Consider the following 18,607-nt stretch of genomic DNA (forward strand, 5'->3'; position numbering starts at 1 on the left):
CATATCTTCAAGAGTTTAGCCTTTTTTCTGAATATCATTTTATTTAATGCTTATTCATCTTGAAGTACCTATTCTGTTTAACTGCTATATGGTATTGCATTATATATACTCATGCATCTCAGTTTGTTTTCTCAGTAAATGTTTATTTTGTTTCTAATTTTTGCTCTTACAAACAATAGTTGAGTGAACATACTGCATTTTGTGCACAAGTATCAACATTTCTAAAAGTTAAAATGGGATTGTTTAGAATTAGAGTTTCTGACTTATATCTTTACTTTTTCTAGATTTTGGCAAATCCAGAATGGTTACATTTATTTGTATACTCATTAACATTTTTTTGGGACAGGGTTTCTTTCTGTAACAGTCCTTGATTGTCCTGGAACCACCACCTGGCCCCATTTTCTTTCTTTCTTTTTTTATTTTTTGCTTGTTGTTTGATTTTTTTGTCTTTGCCTCCACAGTGCTGGGATTAAAGGCATGTGCCACCACCCCAGACCAGGATCTTTTATAATATGTGAATGAGGCCAGATGATGGTTTGATCCTGTTTCTTCCAGTCTTTGCTAGGACTTGGTTTATAATCACATATATGAAAAAAACAACACAATTATTTCGAACAGTAATTTATACAGACAGGCATGGTGGCACACACTTGTAGTTATAGCTCTCAGGAGGCTGAGGCAGGAGTATTATAAATTCAAGACCAGCCTGGGCTACATAGTACTAACCCAGCCAAGACTGCAGAGCAAGACTCTCTCAAAAAGAAGAGCAGGAGGAAGAGGATAATGAAGATGACAACAATAGTAATAAGTTGTACTCATAAAATGCAGTAAATTATGTCTTTCTCTTCTTTTCCTGCTTCTACTAACTGTACTTGATGTATGCTAAGATTAACTTATTTTTCTTTCTCTTAGATATTTTTAGTCTTTTTTCAAGTGAATCTGGGAGCTATGTCGTACGGGAAGAAATGGAAAGAATGCTCCATGTGGTGGATGGTAAAGTCCCAGATACAATTAGGAAGTGTTTCTCAGAGGTACACTTAAAGATTTATATTTTATTTCTTCTTGTTGATGTAGTGTTAACTCTTAGTTTGTGGTAAATATAGCTATGATGGATGCTTGCGCACAGAGGATTCTTGGTATTTTTATATTCAATGATTAATAACTCCTTTATGTGCTGTGCTCAATAAAGAGTATTCATATTATCTAATAATTCTACAAGAAAATAAAGTGGAATTAGGGAAGAAATGTTGATAGGGCGGAGGTAAGTGCTGCTCTTTTTAAGATAGCTCGGAAAATCTGTCAGATAAAGTGAAATTCAAGAGTTTATGTCTCAAATGGGTGTGATGGCACATACCTGCACTTGGGAGGCAGAGGCAGGTGGAGCTCTGTGATTTTGAGGCCAGTCTTATCTACAAAGTGAATTCCAGGACAGCTAGGACTGTTAAACAGAGAACACAGAGAAACCCTGTCTCAGAAGGACCAAACAAAACAAATAAACAAACAAACAAACAAACAAAAAACACAAGAGTTTATATCTCTCATTGCTGCTGTGTTTGTGAACTAGAAAATCCTCGATTCTGGGACTGAAGAGATAGCTCAGTGGTTAAGAATGCATGCTACTCTTCCAGAGGACGCTAGTTTGAGTCCTGGTTCCCAATTTGAATGGTTCACAACTTCACAGCTCCAGAGAATCAGGCACTTTGCTCTGTGGGGGCACCTACCCTTATAGGCACATACTCATATACATAATCTTAATTTAATAATAGTAAACTAAAACTTTAAAAAAGAAAAATCCTCAATTCTACTATAAAGACAATTACTTATTTATACTTACACTATAATACTACACACTCCCACACAGATACACTGACACTGTTGCACATGCAGGCTCCTGCAGAGATTATAGGTGTACACTAGATCTATTTAGCATTTTCATGTGTTCAGTACTACAAAATAAACTTCTATATTTTGGTTCTGCCATACTTACTTGAAGTTACTGTAATAGTATTTTAGTACTTCAGTACAAATTGGGGTATACTTTGTTTCTTTCTAGTAACAAAAATTGCTGGTCAGAAAAAAAGTCTTTGCAAATTGAATTAATGGATTTCACGAAGATAGCAAATGTATTAATATTCTATTCTTTTTTTCAGAGAAAGTGATAATAGTTTTACATTTAAATAAAGCTTATTCAGCCATTCTTATTTTGCTGATGGGAACTAAAAATGATTGGCCACCTGTCCCTTAAAATTATTGACAGTAGGGCTGGAGAGATGGCTCAGAGGTTAAGAACACTGACTGTTCTTCCAGAGGTCCTGAGTTCAATTCCCAGAAACCACATAATGGCTCATAACCATCTGTAATGAGGTCTGGAGCCCTCTTCTGGCATAGAGGTGTACATGCAGGAGGAACATTGTATACATAATAAATAAATCTTTAAAAAAAATTATTGACAGTAGCATATGCTTTAGGTGGTAATTAGTGCTCTAAGGAAATTAAGTAGAATAAGAGGTAGGTGCTGGTGGGGAGAAAGCAGCTAAGCAGTTATGCGTGGGATAACTATGAAATTCTGTCAGATAAAGTGAAACTCAAGCAAGGATTTATATTCATAAAGATACCTACCTCCGGGCTGGAGAGATGGCTCAGTGGTTAAGAGCATTGCCTACTCTTCCAAAGGTCCTGAGTTCAATTCCCAGCAACCACATGGTGGCTCACAACCATCTGGAATGAGGTCTAGTGCCCTCTTCTGGCCTGCAGACATACAGACAGAATACTGTATACATAATAAAAATAAATATTAAAAAAAAAAAAAGATACCTACCTCCCTGAAGAGAGTACAGTAAAGACGCTGAGGTGGAAGTGTGTTTTTCTCTGTCAAAGAAGTAATAAGGCTCATTCAGTTGGACTAGAATTAGCAGTGGAATAGTAGGAATCAAAGTGGGATTATTGGGGCATTGAGAATGTCTGTTAGTTACTTTTTAATTGCTGAAGCAAAAAACCATGACCAAGGCAACTTGTTGAAAAGTGTTTAGTTGAGCTTAGTTTCAGAGGTTGGAGTTCATGGTTGTGGAACAAAAGCTAGAGGCAGGAACAGTTTAAGGCTCATATCTTGATCCACAAAACACTATATGAGAGAATGGGAATGGTGAGAGGTTTTTGAAGCCTCAGAGCCCACCCCCATATGATACCCCTTTCTTACAAGGTCACACCTCCTAATCTTTCCCAAACAGTTCCATCAACTGGTGAGCAAGTATTCAAAGTATTCAAGTATTCATACTTGTATATGCTATGGAGGCTATCTCATTCAAACCACCATTGGAGGTTATAGTGTGAGTCTTTGATTTTTACCTTAAGTAAGATAGAGATCCTTGGAAGTTTTGGGCAGATGAGTAATGCATAAGGTCTTTCTTCCTTTCCCTCCTCATTTCAAAATTTACAGTGCTAGCAGGTGAACACAGAGCCTTGTATATGCTAGGAAAGCATTCTACCATTAAGCCACGTCTCCAGACCTTTTCATTTTTATGTTAGATAGGGTCTCCATAAATTACTTAGGGTAACTTTGAACTTTCTTTACCAGTCCAGGCAAGCCTCAAACTTGCTATCCCCTTTCATTTTTCTTTAACTTTTTTAAGTGGCTGGGATTATAGAAATGCCTACTACACTGGCAAGATGGCAGCATTCATTTTTTTGAGACAGGATCTAATGTACCCCAGGTGGGAGTCCTGGTAGGAGACAGTGATTATTTAGATCACGGCATATAGTAGTGAGATAGGGAGAGGTTATTAGATTCTATACTTAACTATTTTTAAATGTTTTTAAATTTCAGTTATTATTGTGTGTGTATATGATATGTGTGTGTTTGTTGGTGTCATGCTGTGGTATGTTTACATACGGAAATCAGAGGACTGCTTTGTGGAGTTGGTTCTCTCCTTCCATCATTACTTGGGTTCTGGAAATGGAGCTTAGGCCACCAGGTTTGCTTAGTCAGCGCTTTTACTTTCTGACCATCTTGCCAACCCTCCTGAGAGTCTGTCTGTTTTGAAGGTAGACTTACAGAATCTTTTCTTGTTTAGGTTAGAAGCTAGCATAGAATAGAAAATCATGATTTGAATATTTAGAGTTTATGTTAATGGAGATGGCTATGAACTAGAGAAGGCAGTTTGGGGAGTTGACTATGATTTAATTTGCTGCAATCTGCAGCCCTTTGTTTGTTTTGTTATGGGGTCTCCTATGTTGCCCAGATTGGTCCTCATCTCATATTCAATATTAAATCTGCTTTAGTTTTCCAAATATATGGGGCTGCAGCTGTATTCCATCATTTTTATTCTTGTTGTGTATAGTGTATGCATGTGAGTATGTGATCTCCTGTACATGTATACATACAGGTGGCAGAGCAGGAAGTCTTGAGACAGTGTCTCTCACTGAACCTGAAGCTTGCCTTTTAGGTGAGCTTTAAGGGATTTATTGAGCTTAAGGGAACTGCCTATTTTTGTCCCCAGTGCTGGAGTTACAGGCATTTGCAGCCACGATCAGCTTTTTACGTGGCTGTTGTCTTAGGGTTTTTATTGCTATGATAAAACAACATGACCAAAAGCAACTTGGAAAGGTTTACTTCAGTTTAAGGTTCCACATTACAGTTCATCACTGGGGGAAGTAAGAGTAGGAACCTTGGAGGCAACATCTGATACAGAGGCTGTGCAGGGGTACTGCTTATACTGGCCTGCTGCTTCCCTCCTGGCTGCTTAGCCTGCTTTCTTATAGTATCCAGGACCACGAGGCCAAGGATTGCACCATACCCACAATGACTGGACCCACCTGTATCAGTTGTCATTTAAGAAAATGCACTATGGACTCGCCTGTAGGCAAATCTTATATAGGCATTTTCACAATTGAGGGTTTTTTCGCAAATGACTAACTTGTGTCAAATTTACAGAAAACAAGCGGGCATAGGTAGAGGGGGGGAGGGAGGGAGGAAGAGAGAAAGAGAGCGCATAGGTGCTCTCAGAGGCTGTAGTCATTGGATCTGTTACAGGCAGTTATGAGCCACCTGATGTGGGTTCTAGGAATTGAACTCTGGTCCTTTGGAAGAGTGATGTGTACTCTTAACTGCATCTCTCAAGCACCCCCTTTTGGTTTTTGTAAAAATTTAGTTATATAGCCATGATTGACTAGATGATCATTGGTGATCAACTCAGCCTTCAGCCTCCTTTCTTCCCCAGTATTTGGCAGATGGGCTTGCAATTAATCGTTGCTATCAAACTTGTAATGGTTATTTAGTGAAGATACCTAATGGCTGTAAGCTGTCGTACAGCCTAGTAACAAACATTTTTATAGAGTTCAGGAGTTTTTAGGTATAGGAAAAAGGAAAGAAAACCAAGTACAGAATTCATAAAATCATAACCATTTTTTAAAAAGCTAGTTGTAATAAATGATTCCACAACTTTTAAGATTTATCCCAGTATCTTAAGAGTTAATGGTGTAAAAAGTGTGGAATTTATACTCCTTTATTTTTAGACAAACATGGTTAGAGTAAGAATAGGATGATAAAATCCTTAATCCCCAACATGTTTGCAGTGTCTTCTTGTGTCCATGTCTCAAATTTGAAAACAAGACTGTCAGTGTTGTCTCCATAGTTTGCATTGCATTGATGCCAAGTGTTTTCAAGCTAGTAGGTTAAGCACATTGTACTTAGGAGGATCCTATTCAACAGTGCAGAAGTTGTTTTATATCCTTCAGCATTTCTATTAGGATTGGAGTTGCTAGGCCCCTGAGTGCCAGTCTTTGTTGTATTTCCAGTGAGTTTTTTATTTTTCTCAGAGAAATATCTAGTCCTTACTAAACTTAAGAGCTATTGTCGAAGCAAAGCTTGACCTAGAGAGCAGTTTCAGCACAGTTTTGTTTAACCTAGATACTTTTTTTTCTTTAGAGATTTAGTAAAACAAATACTTGTAAAAGACATGAAGTTGAGAGGAGTATGTGTGGAGGGGGTTTAGAGGAACTTAGAGGAGTGAGATGGGGAGGTAGAGGTGAATATTTCATTGTATAATTTTATGAAATTTTCAAATAATTCTTTTAAAAAAGGAAAACAAAAAGTGAAAATGAACTTGTTCCTTTGGGGGGGGGTGTTGAAATAGGGTCTTATTATGTAGCTTTGACTGTCCAAGGACAGTCCTTGCTATGTAGACCAGTCTGGCCTCAGATTCACAGAGATCCTCTTGCCTCTGTCTCTTGAGTGCTGGGATTAAATGCCTACACTACTAAGTCTGTCTAACTTGTTTGTTTATAAACTCTAATTGACTTTTGAGATCCTGATTGTCTATTCTAGAAATGACTTCTAGATAATTGTTTTAATTTAGGCAACTTTAGTTAAATATATACTAATTTAGATTACAAAATGCAAAAGATAAGGGATAAGTGAAAATGTGGAGTAATTATAATTTTTAAGAGTAAGGGAAACACATTTTTTTTTTTTTGATTTTTCGAGACAGGGTTTCTCTGTAGCTTTTGGTTCCTGTCCTGGAACTAGCTCTTGTAGACCAGGCTGGCCTCGAACTCACAGAGATCCGCCTGCCTCTGCCTCCCGAGTGCTGGGATTAAAGGCGTGCACCACCACCGCCCGGCGGAAACACATTTTTAAAAAGACATATATTTAGTATGTATAATGTTCTGTCTGCATGTGTGCCTGCAGGCCAGAAGAGGGTGCCAGATCTTATTACAGGTGGTTGTGAGCCACCATGTGATTGCTGGGAATTGAACTCAGGAAGGGCAGCCAGTGCTCTTAACCACTAAGCCATCTCTCTAGCCCAAGAAACACATTTTTTATGGTTTTTAGTTTATGTGTATGCTTCTTTTGCCTACATACATGTATTTGCTCCACATATGTGCCTGGTTCCTGAAGAGCCAGAAGGTGTTGGTCTTCCTGAAACTGGAGTTAAGAATTTTGTGAGCCATCATGTAGGTGCTTGGAACTGATCCTTTGCTTGAGCAGCCTGTGCCATTTCTCCAGCACTAGATTTATTAAATATCAAAACAGATATAAATATAGCCTATTGGTTTTAGGCTATACCTTAGCAAATAAAGTGTAGGGTTTTTTTTTTTTATTATCCTGGTTTTTTTCTTGTTTTGGTTTTTCAAGACAGGGTTTCTCTGGGTAGCCCTGACTTTCCAGGAACTTACTTTGTAGATGAGGCTGGCCTTGAACTCAGATATCTGCCTGCCTCCTGAGTGCCACCATGCCCGGCTTTAATGTTTAAAAACTGCATTAATGAATTGATAATAATTTATTAACGTTAGCACATAGATTTTAACTCAAGTGCAGCTGTTTGTTTTTCAAAAAGCAGTTTGCTTCCCAAATACCTATATCTGATGATGTTTAGGCAGCCCTGAGTTTAGATGTAAATGGGAAAATGTCAGCCACTGATAAGTTCCAGGCTGTTTAGGCTTTAAGTACTATACCTAAAATTGTACTAAACCTGTTTTCTTATTTCAATTTCAGGGTGAAAAGGTGAACTATGAAAAATTTAGAAATTGGCTTCTTCTAAACAAAGATGCTTTTACCTTTTCTCGCTGGCTGCTGTCTGGGGGTGTATATGTGACCCTCACTGATGACAGTGACACGCCTACTTTCTACCAAACTCTGGCTGGAGTCACACATTGTAAGTAATGACACTATATTGTTTGCTTTTACCTTTGATATAATTGACGGATACTGGCAGAATATGCTCAAAGATGGAAAGGTTTTTGTTACTGCTTTCTTCTTCCAGTTATAACGGAAAGAGATGGTGGAGCGTAGAAAATACAGCCCTTTACTAATTGTCCTTAATACAGCTGTATTAGTTTCTACAACTATTTGTCATAGATTACCACAATTCATAACCTAAAACAAGAGAAATCTAGTCTCCAGGAGCTCTAGTGGCTGAAACGAAGGTATTGATAGAGCGCTGTCCCTGGTCGAGGAAGAACTCATTTTTTTTTCTACCTTCAGTAATCCCAAACATTCCTTGGCTTGTAGCTGCATCATATCTACTTTGGGTTTCATGTGCCTTCTCTATCTCTAAGTTCTTTTCTTTTTTCACATACTCTAAATAAGCTGACCTCAAATTTATTATATAGCTAAGGGTAACACTGAATTTTTTAAAATTATTTATTTATTAAAGATTTCTGTCTCCTCCCCAACACTGAATTTTTTATTCTCCCAGCTCTACTTCCCAAGTGCTGGAATTAATAGTCATGTTTCACTACTTCCAACTTTTTGTGTACCTTGGGTTTGTCATTGAATTTAAGGCCCAGACTAAATCCATGACTTCATTTCAAGCTGATAATAAATTCATTATTTCTTCAGGCACCCTTTTTGCCAAAAAAAGACCACATTCTTTTTTTTTTTTTTTTTTTTTTTTGGTTTTTCAAGACAGGGTTTCTCTGTGGCTTTGGAGCCTGTCCTGGAACTAGCTCTGTAGACCAGGCTGGTCTCGAACTCACAGAGATCCGCCTGCCTCTGCCTCCCGAGTGCTGGGATTAAAGGCGTGCGCCACCATCGCCCGGCCAAAAGACCACATTCTTAAGTTCTAGTAGATCACAAATTTTTGAGAGACACTATTCAGTTATATAATAGTATAACTAAATATATTCTAATATGTTCTTTTTAGTAGTTACCAAAAACAAAACAAAAAAGGAAACAAAAACAAGCAGAAGAAAAAAACACTCTGCTCTTGCTCTTTCCTGACACTAAGATTCCTTTTTTCTTGCCTATTTAATCTTGAAAACTTAAATGACATCTCCCCACCTACTTTTTTTTTAATTTGGACAGGATTTTTCTGTGTAGACCAGGCTCACCTTGAACTTGCCTGCCTTTGCTTTCCAAGTACTGGTTATAGGTGTGTGCCACCACCATCCACCTGACTTTTTAAAATACGGTTTCAGGAGTTTGACCTCTGGTCCTCATGCTTGCACCAACTTAGCTATCTCTAGCCTGTGCCCCCTTTTTTTTTTTTTTTTTTTTTTTTTTTTGGTTTTTCGAGACAGGGTTTCTCTGTGGTTTTGGAGCCTGTCCTGGAACTAGCTCTTGTAGACCAGGCTGGTCTCGAACTCACAAAGATCCGCCTGCCTCTGCCTCCCAAGGGCTGGGATCTGTGCCCCTTTTTTAAATGAAACTTTTTATTGCAGTCCTATCAGAAATCTACTTTCTCTGAGTTTCTTAATTTTTAATTTTATTTTGTGTGTATGTATGAGTGTATATATGTGTGCCACGTATGTACAGAGTCAGAAGAGGCATAGGAGTTAGAGATGGATGCCACTATGTGGGTGCTGAGAACTGAATCAGGGTTCTCTGCAAGAGCAGTAAGTGCTCTTAGCCATTGGGCTATCTCTCCAGACCCTCTCTGTTTTTTTTTAAAATATTTATTTATTATGTATACAATATTCTGTCTGTGTGTATGCCTGATGGCCAGAAGAGGGCACCAGACCCCATTACAGATGGTTGTGAGCCACCATGTGGTTGCTGGGAATTGAATTCAGGACCTTTGGAAGAGTGGGCAATGCTCTTAAGCTCTGAGCCATCTCTCCAGCCCGCTCTCTGGGGTTTTTTAAATAACTTTATGTGTCCCCCTTTTTTGAACTTACATTTTGCCCTATGTTATAATTATTTGAAGCAACTTATTTGTTGTCTGTGCCATCTCTTCTCAATCATAGGACCTATACTGGCTAGTTTTATGTCAACTTGACAAAAACCAAAGTCATCTGAGAGAAAAATACCTCCATACTATTGGGCTTAAGGTAAACCTGAATGTAGGGCATTTTCTTCCAGATGTTCTGAGTTCAATTTCCAGCAACCATATTATGGCTCACATCCATTGTAATGGAATCTTGTGCCCTCTTTTGGACTGCAGGTAGACATAGAGACAGAGTGTTCTATGCGTAATAAATAAATAAATCTTGAAAAAAAGATTTTGAGTGCCATGATTGGTGGCACATACCTAAAACCCCCACACTCAGAAGTCTGAGGCTGGTAGATTGTGGTAAGTTTGAGACAGGCCTGGTCTATATAGAGAGTACCATGCTAGCCAGGGGTATAAACTAAGATCTTATCTCAAACAAAACAAACAACAAAGTCTCTACCTTAAAGGCCAAACCTTGGACATTTTTGCTTTTCTTGTAATAACCTTTTCTTGTTCATACTTTTTGTTTGTTTGGTTGGTTTTTCGAGACAGGGTTTCTCTGTAGCTTTGGAGCCTGTCCTGGAACTAGCTCTTGTAGACCAGGCTGGCCTCGAACGCACAGAGATCCACCTGCCTCTGCCTCCCAAGTGCTGGGATTAAAGGTGTGCACCACCACCGCTCGGCTCTTGTTCATACTTACTTAGCACACATATCTTTGGAGTTTGCAGAAACTGACTAAAATTCAAAATTGTGGAAAGATAAGTTTTTCCACACAATCTGTTTTTACCTCGTTCTGTGCTAAAAGAAAGTCCTAGCCAAACACTATGGTATGAACCTAAATTTTCCTATCTGCTGAACACACATTTTTATCACTGAAATATATGTCCAAGACCCTCCTCTTTTTTTTTTTAAGTTCCTGTTTGGTTGGTTGGTTAGGGGTTGTTCTGTTTTGTTTTGTTTTGGTTTTGTAGTGTTTTGTTTTTGTTTTTATTTTGAGACATGGGTTACTCTGTGTAGCCTGGCTATTCTGGAACTCACTCTATAGACTGCGCTGGCTCAAATTCAGCCTCCTGAGTGCTGGGATTGAAGCTATGTGGCACCACCACCCCTAGTGCAAAATTATATCGTCTTTACAAAAAAAAAAACACTGTTCATTTGTCATTATTGTCATTCATCTTATTTCAATGGCATAAGGCCTTGGGATATATCGCAGAACTTGTCACACAAAACAAAATAATAAATGTTAACCTTTTTCTTGGTTTTTAATTAAGGCCCCATACTTCTTTTTTAATTGCTGTGTATCTTACCTTTGTGTTGTTTTTTATTGTTTTTGCTACGTAGAGACTAAGCCTAGAATACTGTGCTAGAACAGTCCTCTACCCCTGAGCTACATCCATCTCCTTAAGATTCTAAACATCAGTGTCTTCTAGTCCCTTGCCACATCTCATATTAGAGCCTTCTTTCAGTAGGGGACTGTAAAACCATAGACCCCCAATTAAATCATGTCTCCTTCACCATCCTCTTACTTGTCCATAATGACATAAGACTTCTAGCTGTTCTAAGTAAATGTCAGAGGCCATTGCTTCTGAGAGCAGGTTGTCTCCTCAAAACACTAGAGAAGTGTGTTACTATATAAAATACTTGAATATTGATCCTGGTCTTTTTCATAAGGATCATTCTGACATTAAAGAACTTCTAGAGCTGGAGCCTCTGTGAGGTGAGATTGATTAGAATGGCCCAAAGTCAGTTTTGACCCAGTCCCTGGGAAAGGGGCAAAGTGACCCTCAGATGTTTCCCCTTACCTCATCTGATCTGGCAACAGCTCTCCAGCCAATTATTGGTAATAGCCCTTTTGAATAAGCCAATCATAAAAGTTAAAGAACAACCCCTAGACACCCCCCTTGCTTCTGTGGTTTTTTGCTTTAAAAATAGCCTGTACCAGCCATTCGGGGTCTTTCTGGCCTCTCTAATACTGAAAGACCTTGTCATGACAGAATTAATAAAATCCTCATGCTTTTACATCAGCTGTGGTGTGAGAGATGGTGTCTTGGGGCCACTCCTCCTCTGTGATTGGACTCTAGGGTCCAACAAAACCACTAGAAAGCAAAGCTCAGTTCCATATGAGTGAGTGACTCTTCCTAGGTGATGTGAATGAATATAGGATGTCATGTCTTCAATCTTGATAACAGATGCTGAGCTTTCAGGTAAGGCTAGTGGAGGTAGAGAAACCAGACAAACCTGAGAGAAAACTTTTCAGATTTGAATTTGAAGAAACCCCAAACGAAAAGATTATCTACTCAGTCTCTCAATTAAAAATGCTCTAAAAGCTTTAAAAAAAAAAAGGAGTAAAAAAGATCAACAGTAAGCTAGGTGGTGGTGGTTTAATTCTAGCACTCAAGAGATAGGCAGATCTCTGAGTTTCAGGACAGCTAGGGCTGCACCCTGTCTTGAAAAATAAAACAACAACAATAAAATATCAGCAGTTAGCCAGGAACTAATGGGGAGGAAGGGTGAATAGGAAGGAAGAACACAGAAGTTTTTTTGGGGAAGTATGAAGTTACTTTGTGATACTACAATAGTAGATAATAAGTCGCTTGTCCAGACCAGTAATACACAACATCAAGAATACAAATCATGTAAATTATGGACTTTACTTGAAATCGTGTCAGTGTGTGTTCAGCAATTATACGATGTACCACTCTGGTGGGAGGTGTCACAAAGTTTATGAGGATAAGGGTATGTGGCAAATTGCTGCCTTTACTCTACTTTAAAAAAATTTATATAAAACAGAAAAAGGCCTTGCAATCTTATCATTTCAGGACGTCAGAATTGTGAAATCTCAAATCTTAAACTCTGTCTCTTAACTCATGATTCCAAAGTCCCAGTGTTTTGTTTTGTTTTTTTACATCACAGTTTATGTTTGATGTTTCAAAGACTTAATAAAAAGATTTACCAAGCGTTTTCTGAAGAGGCCAGTAGTAAATAATTTGAGGCCTGTGGACATTCCTTAGAAATTAATAGCACCGCTGCAACACATAGTAATTATCTTAGTTTCAGAATCTAGCAGTTTCAATGACATCCTCAACAGAAAGCTGCAGCCAAATTCGTACTGAAAATAATCTCCTAAGGTTGTTGATAGGATCTCTGTGGCAGTAAGAGCCTGAATGTTTCCTGGGTTCTTTGTTTATTTGTCTGGTTTTTTTGGTTGTTGTTACATATTCTTTTCTATAGATGTGGATTCCAACTAGTATGTTTTTCTTTTGTTTATTCCTTTTTATGCAATTCTGTTGTTGTTGAATACTGTGTTGCTTCACAAAGCCCCTGTATTTCCTGTATTTTTAGTACAGTTTTGGCAGTATATATTATTGAGATTGGCAGTTTTGTTTTTAGTAGTTTGCCTTTTTTACTTCTTGCTCCCTTTTATCTGAATATACTTATTTCCTTTGTTTTGTTTATAATATTTGTCCTATTCTTGTTGTTATCCCCTATTTCCCTAACCCCAAGAGTTTCTCTCTAGGGCTGGAGAGATGGCTCAGCGGTTAAGAGCACTGCCTGCTCTTCCAAAGGTCCTGAGTTCAATTCCCAGCAACCACATGGTGGCTCACAACCATCTGTAATGAGGTCTGGTGCCCTCTTCTGGCCTGCAGGCATACACACAGAATAATGTATACATAATAAATAAATATTTTCAAAAAAAAAAAAAAAAAAAAAGAGTTTCTCTCTAGCCCCAGCTGTCTTGGAACTCATAGATCTGCCTGCAACTACTTCCCGAATATTGGGATTGGCAGTATGTGCCACTATGTCCGACCTGATCTTAAAGATCCTTTTCCTTCTTCCCTCTCTCTCTTCCTGTGCTAGGGATCTGACTCAGGGCCTCACATCTGCTAGGCATGTGTACTGCATCCCAGCCATGATTTTTTTTCCATTATAAGTAATTTATTATATCTTGCATTAGTGTGGTTAGGTATGGGGATTAGTTCTCACCAAATTTAAAAAATTTTCAGAGCCACATAGAACCAGTAATGCCCACATTTGGCAGACTGAAGCAGGTAGATCTCTATGAATTAGAGACCAGGCTTATCTGTAGAACGAATTTCAGGCCAGCCTGGGCTGTTGAGTGAGATCCTGTCTCAAAGACAAAACAAAAAACACATGAGAGACTGAGTAAGGAGGATCATTGTTAGTTTGAAGCCAGTCTGAGCTACATATGAAGATTCTGTCTCTAATAAAATTTTTTAATTGCAAATATTTCTAATATTTTCTTTTTTAAGATTAATTTATTTATTATGTATGCAACATTCTGCCTGCACATATGCGTGCACGCCAGAAGAGGGCGCCAGATCTTATTACAGATGGTTGTGAACTACCATGTGGTTACTGGGAATTGAACTCAGGACCTCTGGAAGAACAGCCAATGCTCTTAACCACTGAGCCATCTCTCCAGCCCTCAAATATTTTCTTCTGTTGTTTTTGGTTTCTTCACAGTTTTATGTTTAATATTATCTTATAATCACTTTGGTCCTACTGAGTTGTTCAGTCTGTTTTCTCATTGTGCTTGCATTTGAATAATTTCTGTGGTCCTATGTTCAGCTTTGCTCATTTCTCCTCTTGTCTCCTTCCTAAGCTGTTACTGAGTTCTCTAATGGGTAGTTTTTGAACTTAAATGTTATTTTTCATCTTAGTGGTTCCAGTTAGTTTATGTTTTATGCCGTTTCTTACCTCGGTATATTTCTTTATTTCTGAATTGCTTTGTTTCGTTTTGTTTCTCAAGACAGGGTTTCTTTGTGTAGCCTTGGCTCTCCTGGAATTGTAGAGCAGGCTAGCTGACCTCGAACTCAGAGGTCCACATGTCTCTGTCTCTTTTTCCCTAGTGCTGAAATTAAAGGTGTGCACCACAACCATTAATTTTGGATATTTATAACTCATAGTTTTCAAGCCTTGTCTAATTCCTTTGTCTTTTATTTTTAGGTCTTTTTGTTAATTTTTACCTTAGTTTTGTATCACATTTTCCTACTTTTTAATGTTTTCTTTTATATTTTTATGTGTGCATCGTGTGTACATGCCATGTGGTGTGTGTGTGAAGGTCAGAGGACCTCCTCTCTTTCCACCATGTGGATATTTGAATCAGATTCAGGTTGTCAAACTTGGTGATAAGTTCCTCTACCTGCCGAGCCGTCTGCTGGCCTCTTTCCTGCTTTTTCCCAATGCTAGACGTTGTAGATGTACTGTGGTATCTCCCAGCTTGCCTACACTCTGGGAACTTTCCTGCTTTCAATTCCTAGACAAGCTTCAGTGAGTTTCACTCTGTATAACACAAATTAGCTTCCAAAACAATGTAACTGTACATATTTCTGGAATTCTTTCTCTGTGTAACTTGTTTCTAATACGTTTCTCTCCAATTTTCAGCTACCCCAGCCTCCCTGCAGTGACCTCTATTCTTAACACAGTGAAATCTCTATATTGAGACTCCTTATCCTTTGTCACTTTGATGATAGTAGTCACAGGCAATAACTGAGCAATAGAAGTGCTCACCTGATAGTGATCTCAGAATTGAAGCCCTGCACTGTGTGTTCTCTAGTTTCTAGAAATGCTTGATTTGTATAGTTATGTAAATAGTTTGTAGCCATTTATGACCAGAGGGTAAGTCTGACACTAGTTGATACTTCTTTATGGCCCAAAAGTGACAAGCCCAGAAATACATTTTAGTAAAATAGCTCTTGAGTACTGTGTTTAGCTGAGAATAAAATACCTACATGCTTCCTAAATTTTAATTGCTTAGGAGGGAAGCGGAAGCACTTAAAACGTAACCATGTTTAGAGTTTGTCTGTGTTCATATTTATCCTGTCAGTATTTTGCTGTTCGTTACCTAGAGCATTGTGTTGACTGTGTGAGTTAAATGTGGGCCCTACCATTGTGGTGGTTACTTTCTAACCACAAGAGAAGATATACACAAAAAAAATTTACATCTAAGGTGGAGGTTGAAAATGACTAGGATGGTTCAATAATATATGATTTTGTATGTTAGATTTTAGAAGTCTGCTTAATGGGAAATTGTTTGTTTTTCTATGAGTTTTATAGTCTCATACTTTTGCTATTTTGGCTTTATTTTCTTAGTTTTTAAATATGATAAATTTATCTTTTAGTGTATGTTTTTAGCATAATTGGTTTTAGTAGTTGAATTGAGAAAATATGCCCTTAAAAGACATATTATCTGGATAAACTAATGGCTCAGAAGGGCATTCTAAGTTTATAATCTTGTTTGATTTGATTCTTAGTGGAGGAGTCAGACATCATTGATCTGGAGAAACGCTATTGGCTACTGAAGGCTCAATCCCGTACTGGACGTTTTGACTTAGAGACCTTTGGTCCTTTGGTTTCACCACCTATTCGCCCTTCTCTGAGTGAAGGTAGGAAATGTTCCTTAAAAAAACAAAACAAGCAAACAAAAATAAAATAGCTTAGTAGTGGTGGCGCATACCTTTAATTCCAGCACCTGGGAGGCAGAGACAGGTAGATCTCTGTGAGTTACAGAACACCCAGAATTGTTATACAAAGAAACCCTGTCTCATAAAATAAATAAATAAAATTAAAAAATAAAAACATGACAAATATTCATTTGGTAAGTAAATAGACTGAATCTGTCTTATTTCAAACCAAAACAAAACTTAACTCGGACAAACTATATTCCTGTAGATTTAATAGTTCCTTGCTTAGTTGTATAGTGGTGAAGAGAAAAATAAGATTATTAAGGTTATGATCTTCAGCTTCATATTTTACTTGTGTGATCTTACACGAGTCAGTTAGCTCTCTGTACCCCAATGTCCTTACCAAGTGTCAGTAATATGACAGTGCTCTGCTAAGAAGTGTCGCAGTAGGACATGCAGAAGGTGTTGGCCACTGCACGGCCAGAACTCCCGTTTCCTCATGTGATCTATCCCTTCCTTAACCATTTATTTTTCTTTTTTTTAATATTTATTTATTATGTATACAACATTCTGTCTTGATCTATGCCCACACGCCAGAGGAGGGCGCCAGATCTCAGTACAGATGGTTGTGAGCCACCATGTGGTTGCTGGGAATTGAACTCAGGACCTCTGGAAGAGCAGCCAGTGCTCTTAACCTCTGAGCCATCTCTCCAGCCCAACCATTTATTTTTCATTCACATAAGATTTCACTGCTGTTTCCTCCCCTGAAAAAGAGAATATAAGCTTCTAGATAGAATATCTCTGAAAGTTGGGCTATAGTGGTACATACCTTCAATCCCAGCACTCGGGAGGCTAGAGAGGATCTCTGTGAATTCAAGGCTAGCCTGATCTACAAAGTGAATTCCAGGATAACCAGAGCTGCTATGTAGAAAAACCCTGTCTCAAAAAACAAAACAAAACTATATACATCTATATATACTATATACACACATTTAAATAAACATATATATGTATTATATAGTTTTGGATGACAACATAAGCATTGTATTTGGAATCTGAATATTTGGGTTTATAAATTTTTGATTATAAAGTATTTTAGTTTTTTATTTTTTAAAATTCTGTTGTTTTGTGTTATATAAATTTTGCCTGTGCACCGTATGCATGCCTGAGGCCCTCAGAAGTCAGAGGAAGACATGGGATCTTCTGAAACTGAAGTTACAGATGGTTGTAACCCATCCTGTGAGTGCTAAGAAGCAAATCTGGGTCTTCTGTAAGAGCAACAAGTGCCCTAAACAGTGAAGCTATCTCTCCAGCCCCAGTTTTTGAACTTTTCTTGAAATTACTTAACTTTCTAATTTTAATATTTTGTTTTTATTTTCAATGTAAGGGTGTTTTGTCTGCATGTATGTGCACCATTTATGTACCTGGTGCCCACAGAGGCCAAAGGGGACATTAAATTCCCTAGGACTGGAGCTACCATGTGGGTGCTAGAATTCAAGCCCACGTCTTCTGGAAGTGCAGTCAGTGCTCTTAACTGCTGAGCCATTTCTCCAGCCCATTCTTATGTGGCCCAAGATCATTTCAAACTCAACATCTATCTACGAATGATCTTCAACTCTTCAATCCCCTGTCTCTATTTCCCATGTACTGGGATTATAGGCTTATACCACCATGCTAGTATTCAATTGTTCAAACCGAAACACAGAGTTAGATAAATCTTGAAGCATATTATCTATATTTTTTTCAACTACCTAGGATATTTCAGAAGTACTCCTTAGTAGAGCCAGAGTACATGGCACTCTGGATTTCTTTTTTTTTCTTTTTAACGTGTGTGTGTGTGTGTGTGTGTGTGTGTGTGTGTGTAAGAGAGAGAGAAGAGGGAGGTATTGTGTGTGTGTGTGTGTGTAAGAGAGAGAGAAGAGGGAGGTATTGTGTGTGTAAGAGAGAGAGAAGAGGAAGGTATTGTGTGTGTGTGTGTGTGTGTGTGTAAGAGAGAAAGAAGAGGGAAGTATTGTGTGTGTGTGTAAGAGAGAGAAGAGGGAGGTATTGTGTGTGTGTGTGTGTGTGTGTGTGTGTGTGTGTGTAAGAGAGAGAGAGAGAAGAGGGAGGTATTGTGTGTGTGTGTGTGTGTGAGAGAGAGAGAGAGAGAGAGAGAGAGAGAGAGAGAGAGAGAGAGAGAGAGAGAAGAGGGAGGTATTGTGTTTGCATTGAGCACGTGTGTACACATGCCATGGCACACATGGAGCTTAAAGAACAGCCAGCTTTCAAGAACTGGTTCTTTCCTTCCACCATGTGCTTTTCAGGAATCTAATTCAATCATGCCACAAGCACCTTCACCCCCTGTACCTGGACTTCTTGTTCCAACAGTGTGGTTTTTACCTTTCAGGAATTAGGTGACTGGTGTGAGGACTGTTGGAAGGAAGTTATTGGGGAAGGTGTAAGTGGGGGAAGGTTGAGAGAGGAGATGATTGAGATGCATTGTTCACATATATGAAATTGTCGAAAAATAAACTAGAATTAAATTCTATTAGA

The 18,607-nt window shown here is 38.3% G+C and overlaps 1 protein-coding gene across 3 annotated transcripts in view; it reads left to right on the plus strand.

The window, feature by feature from the left end:
- Usp32 (ubiquitin specific peptidase 32) overlaps window positions 1–18,607 on the plus strand; it is a 132,663-nt gene that overhangs the window by 44,788 nt on the left and 69,268 nt on the right. For all 3 annotated transcript variants that reach the window (XM_075991249.1, XM_075991250.1, XM_075991251.1), the window contains exons 4-6: window positions 913–1,031; window positions 7,493–7,652; window positions 15,926–16,057. In XM_075991249.1, coding sequence (XP_075847364.1) covers window positions 913–1,031; window positions 7,493–7,652; window positions 15,926–16,057 — 411 coding nt within the window. The remainder of the gene's footprint in view (window positions 1–912; window positions 1,032–7,492; window positions 7,653–15,925; window positions 16,058–18,607) is intronic.

The sequence above is a fragment of the Microtus pennsylvanicus genome, chromosome 11 (assembly GCF_037038515.1).
Source record: "Microtus pennsylvanicus isolate mMicPen1 chromosome 11, mMicPen1.hap1, whole genome shotgun sequence".
NCBI lineage: Eukaryota > Metazoa > Chordata > Mammalia > Rodentia > Cricetidae > Microtus > Microtus pennsylvanicus.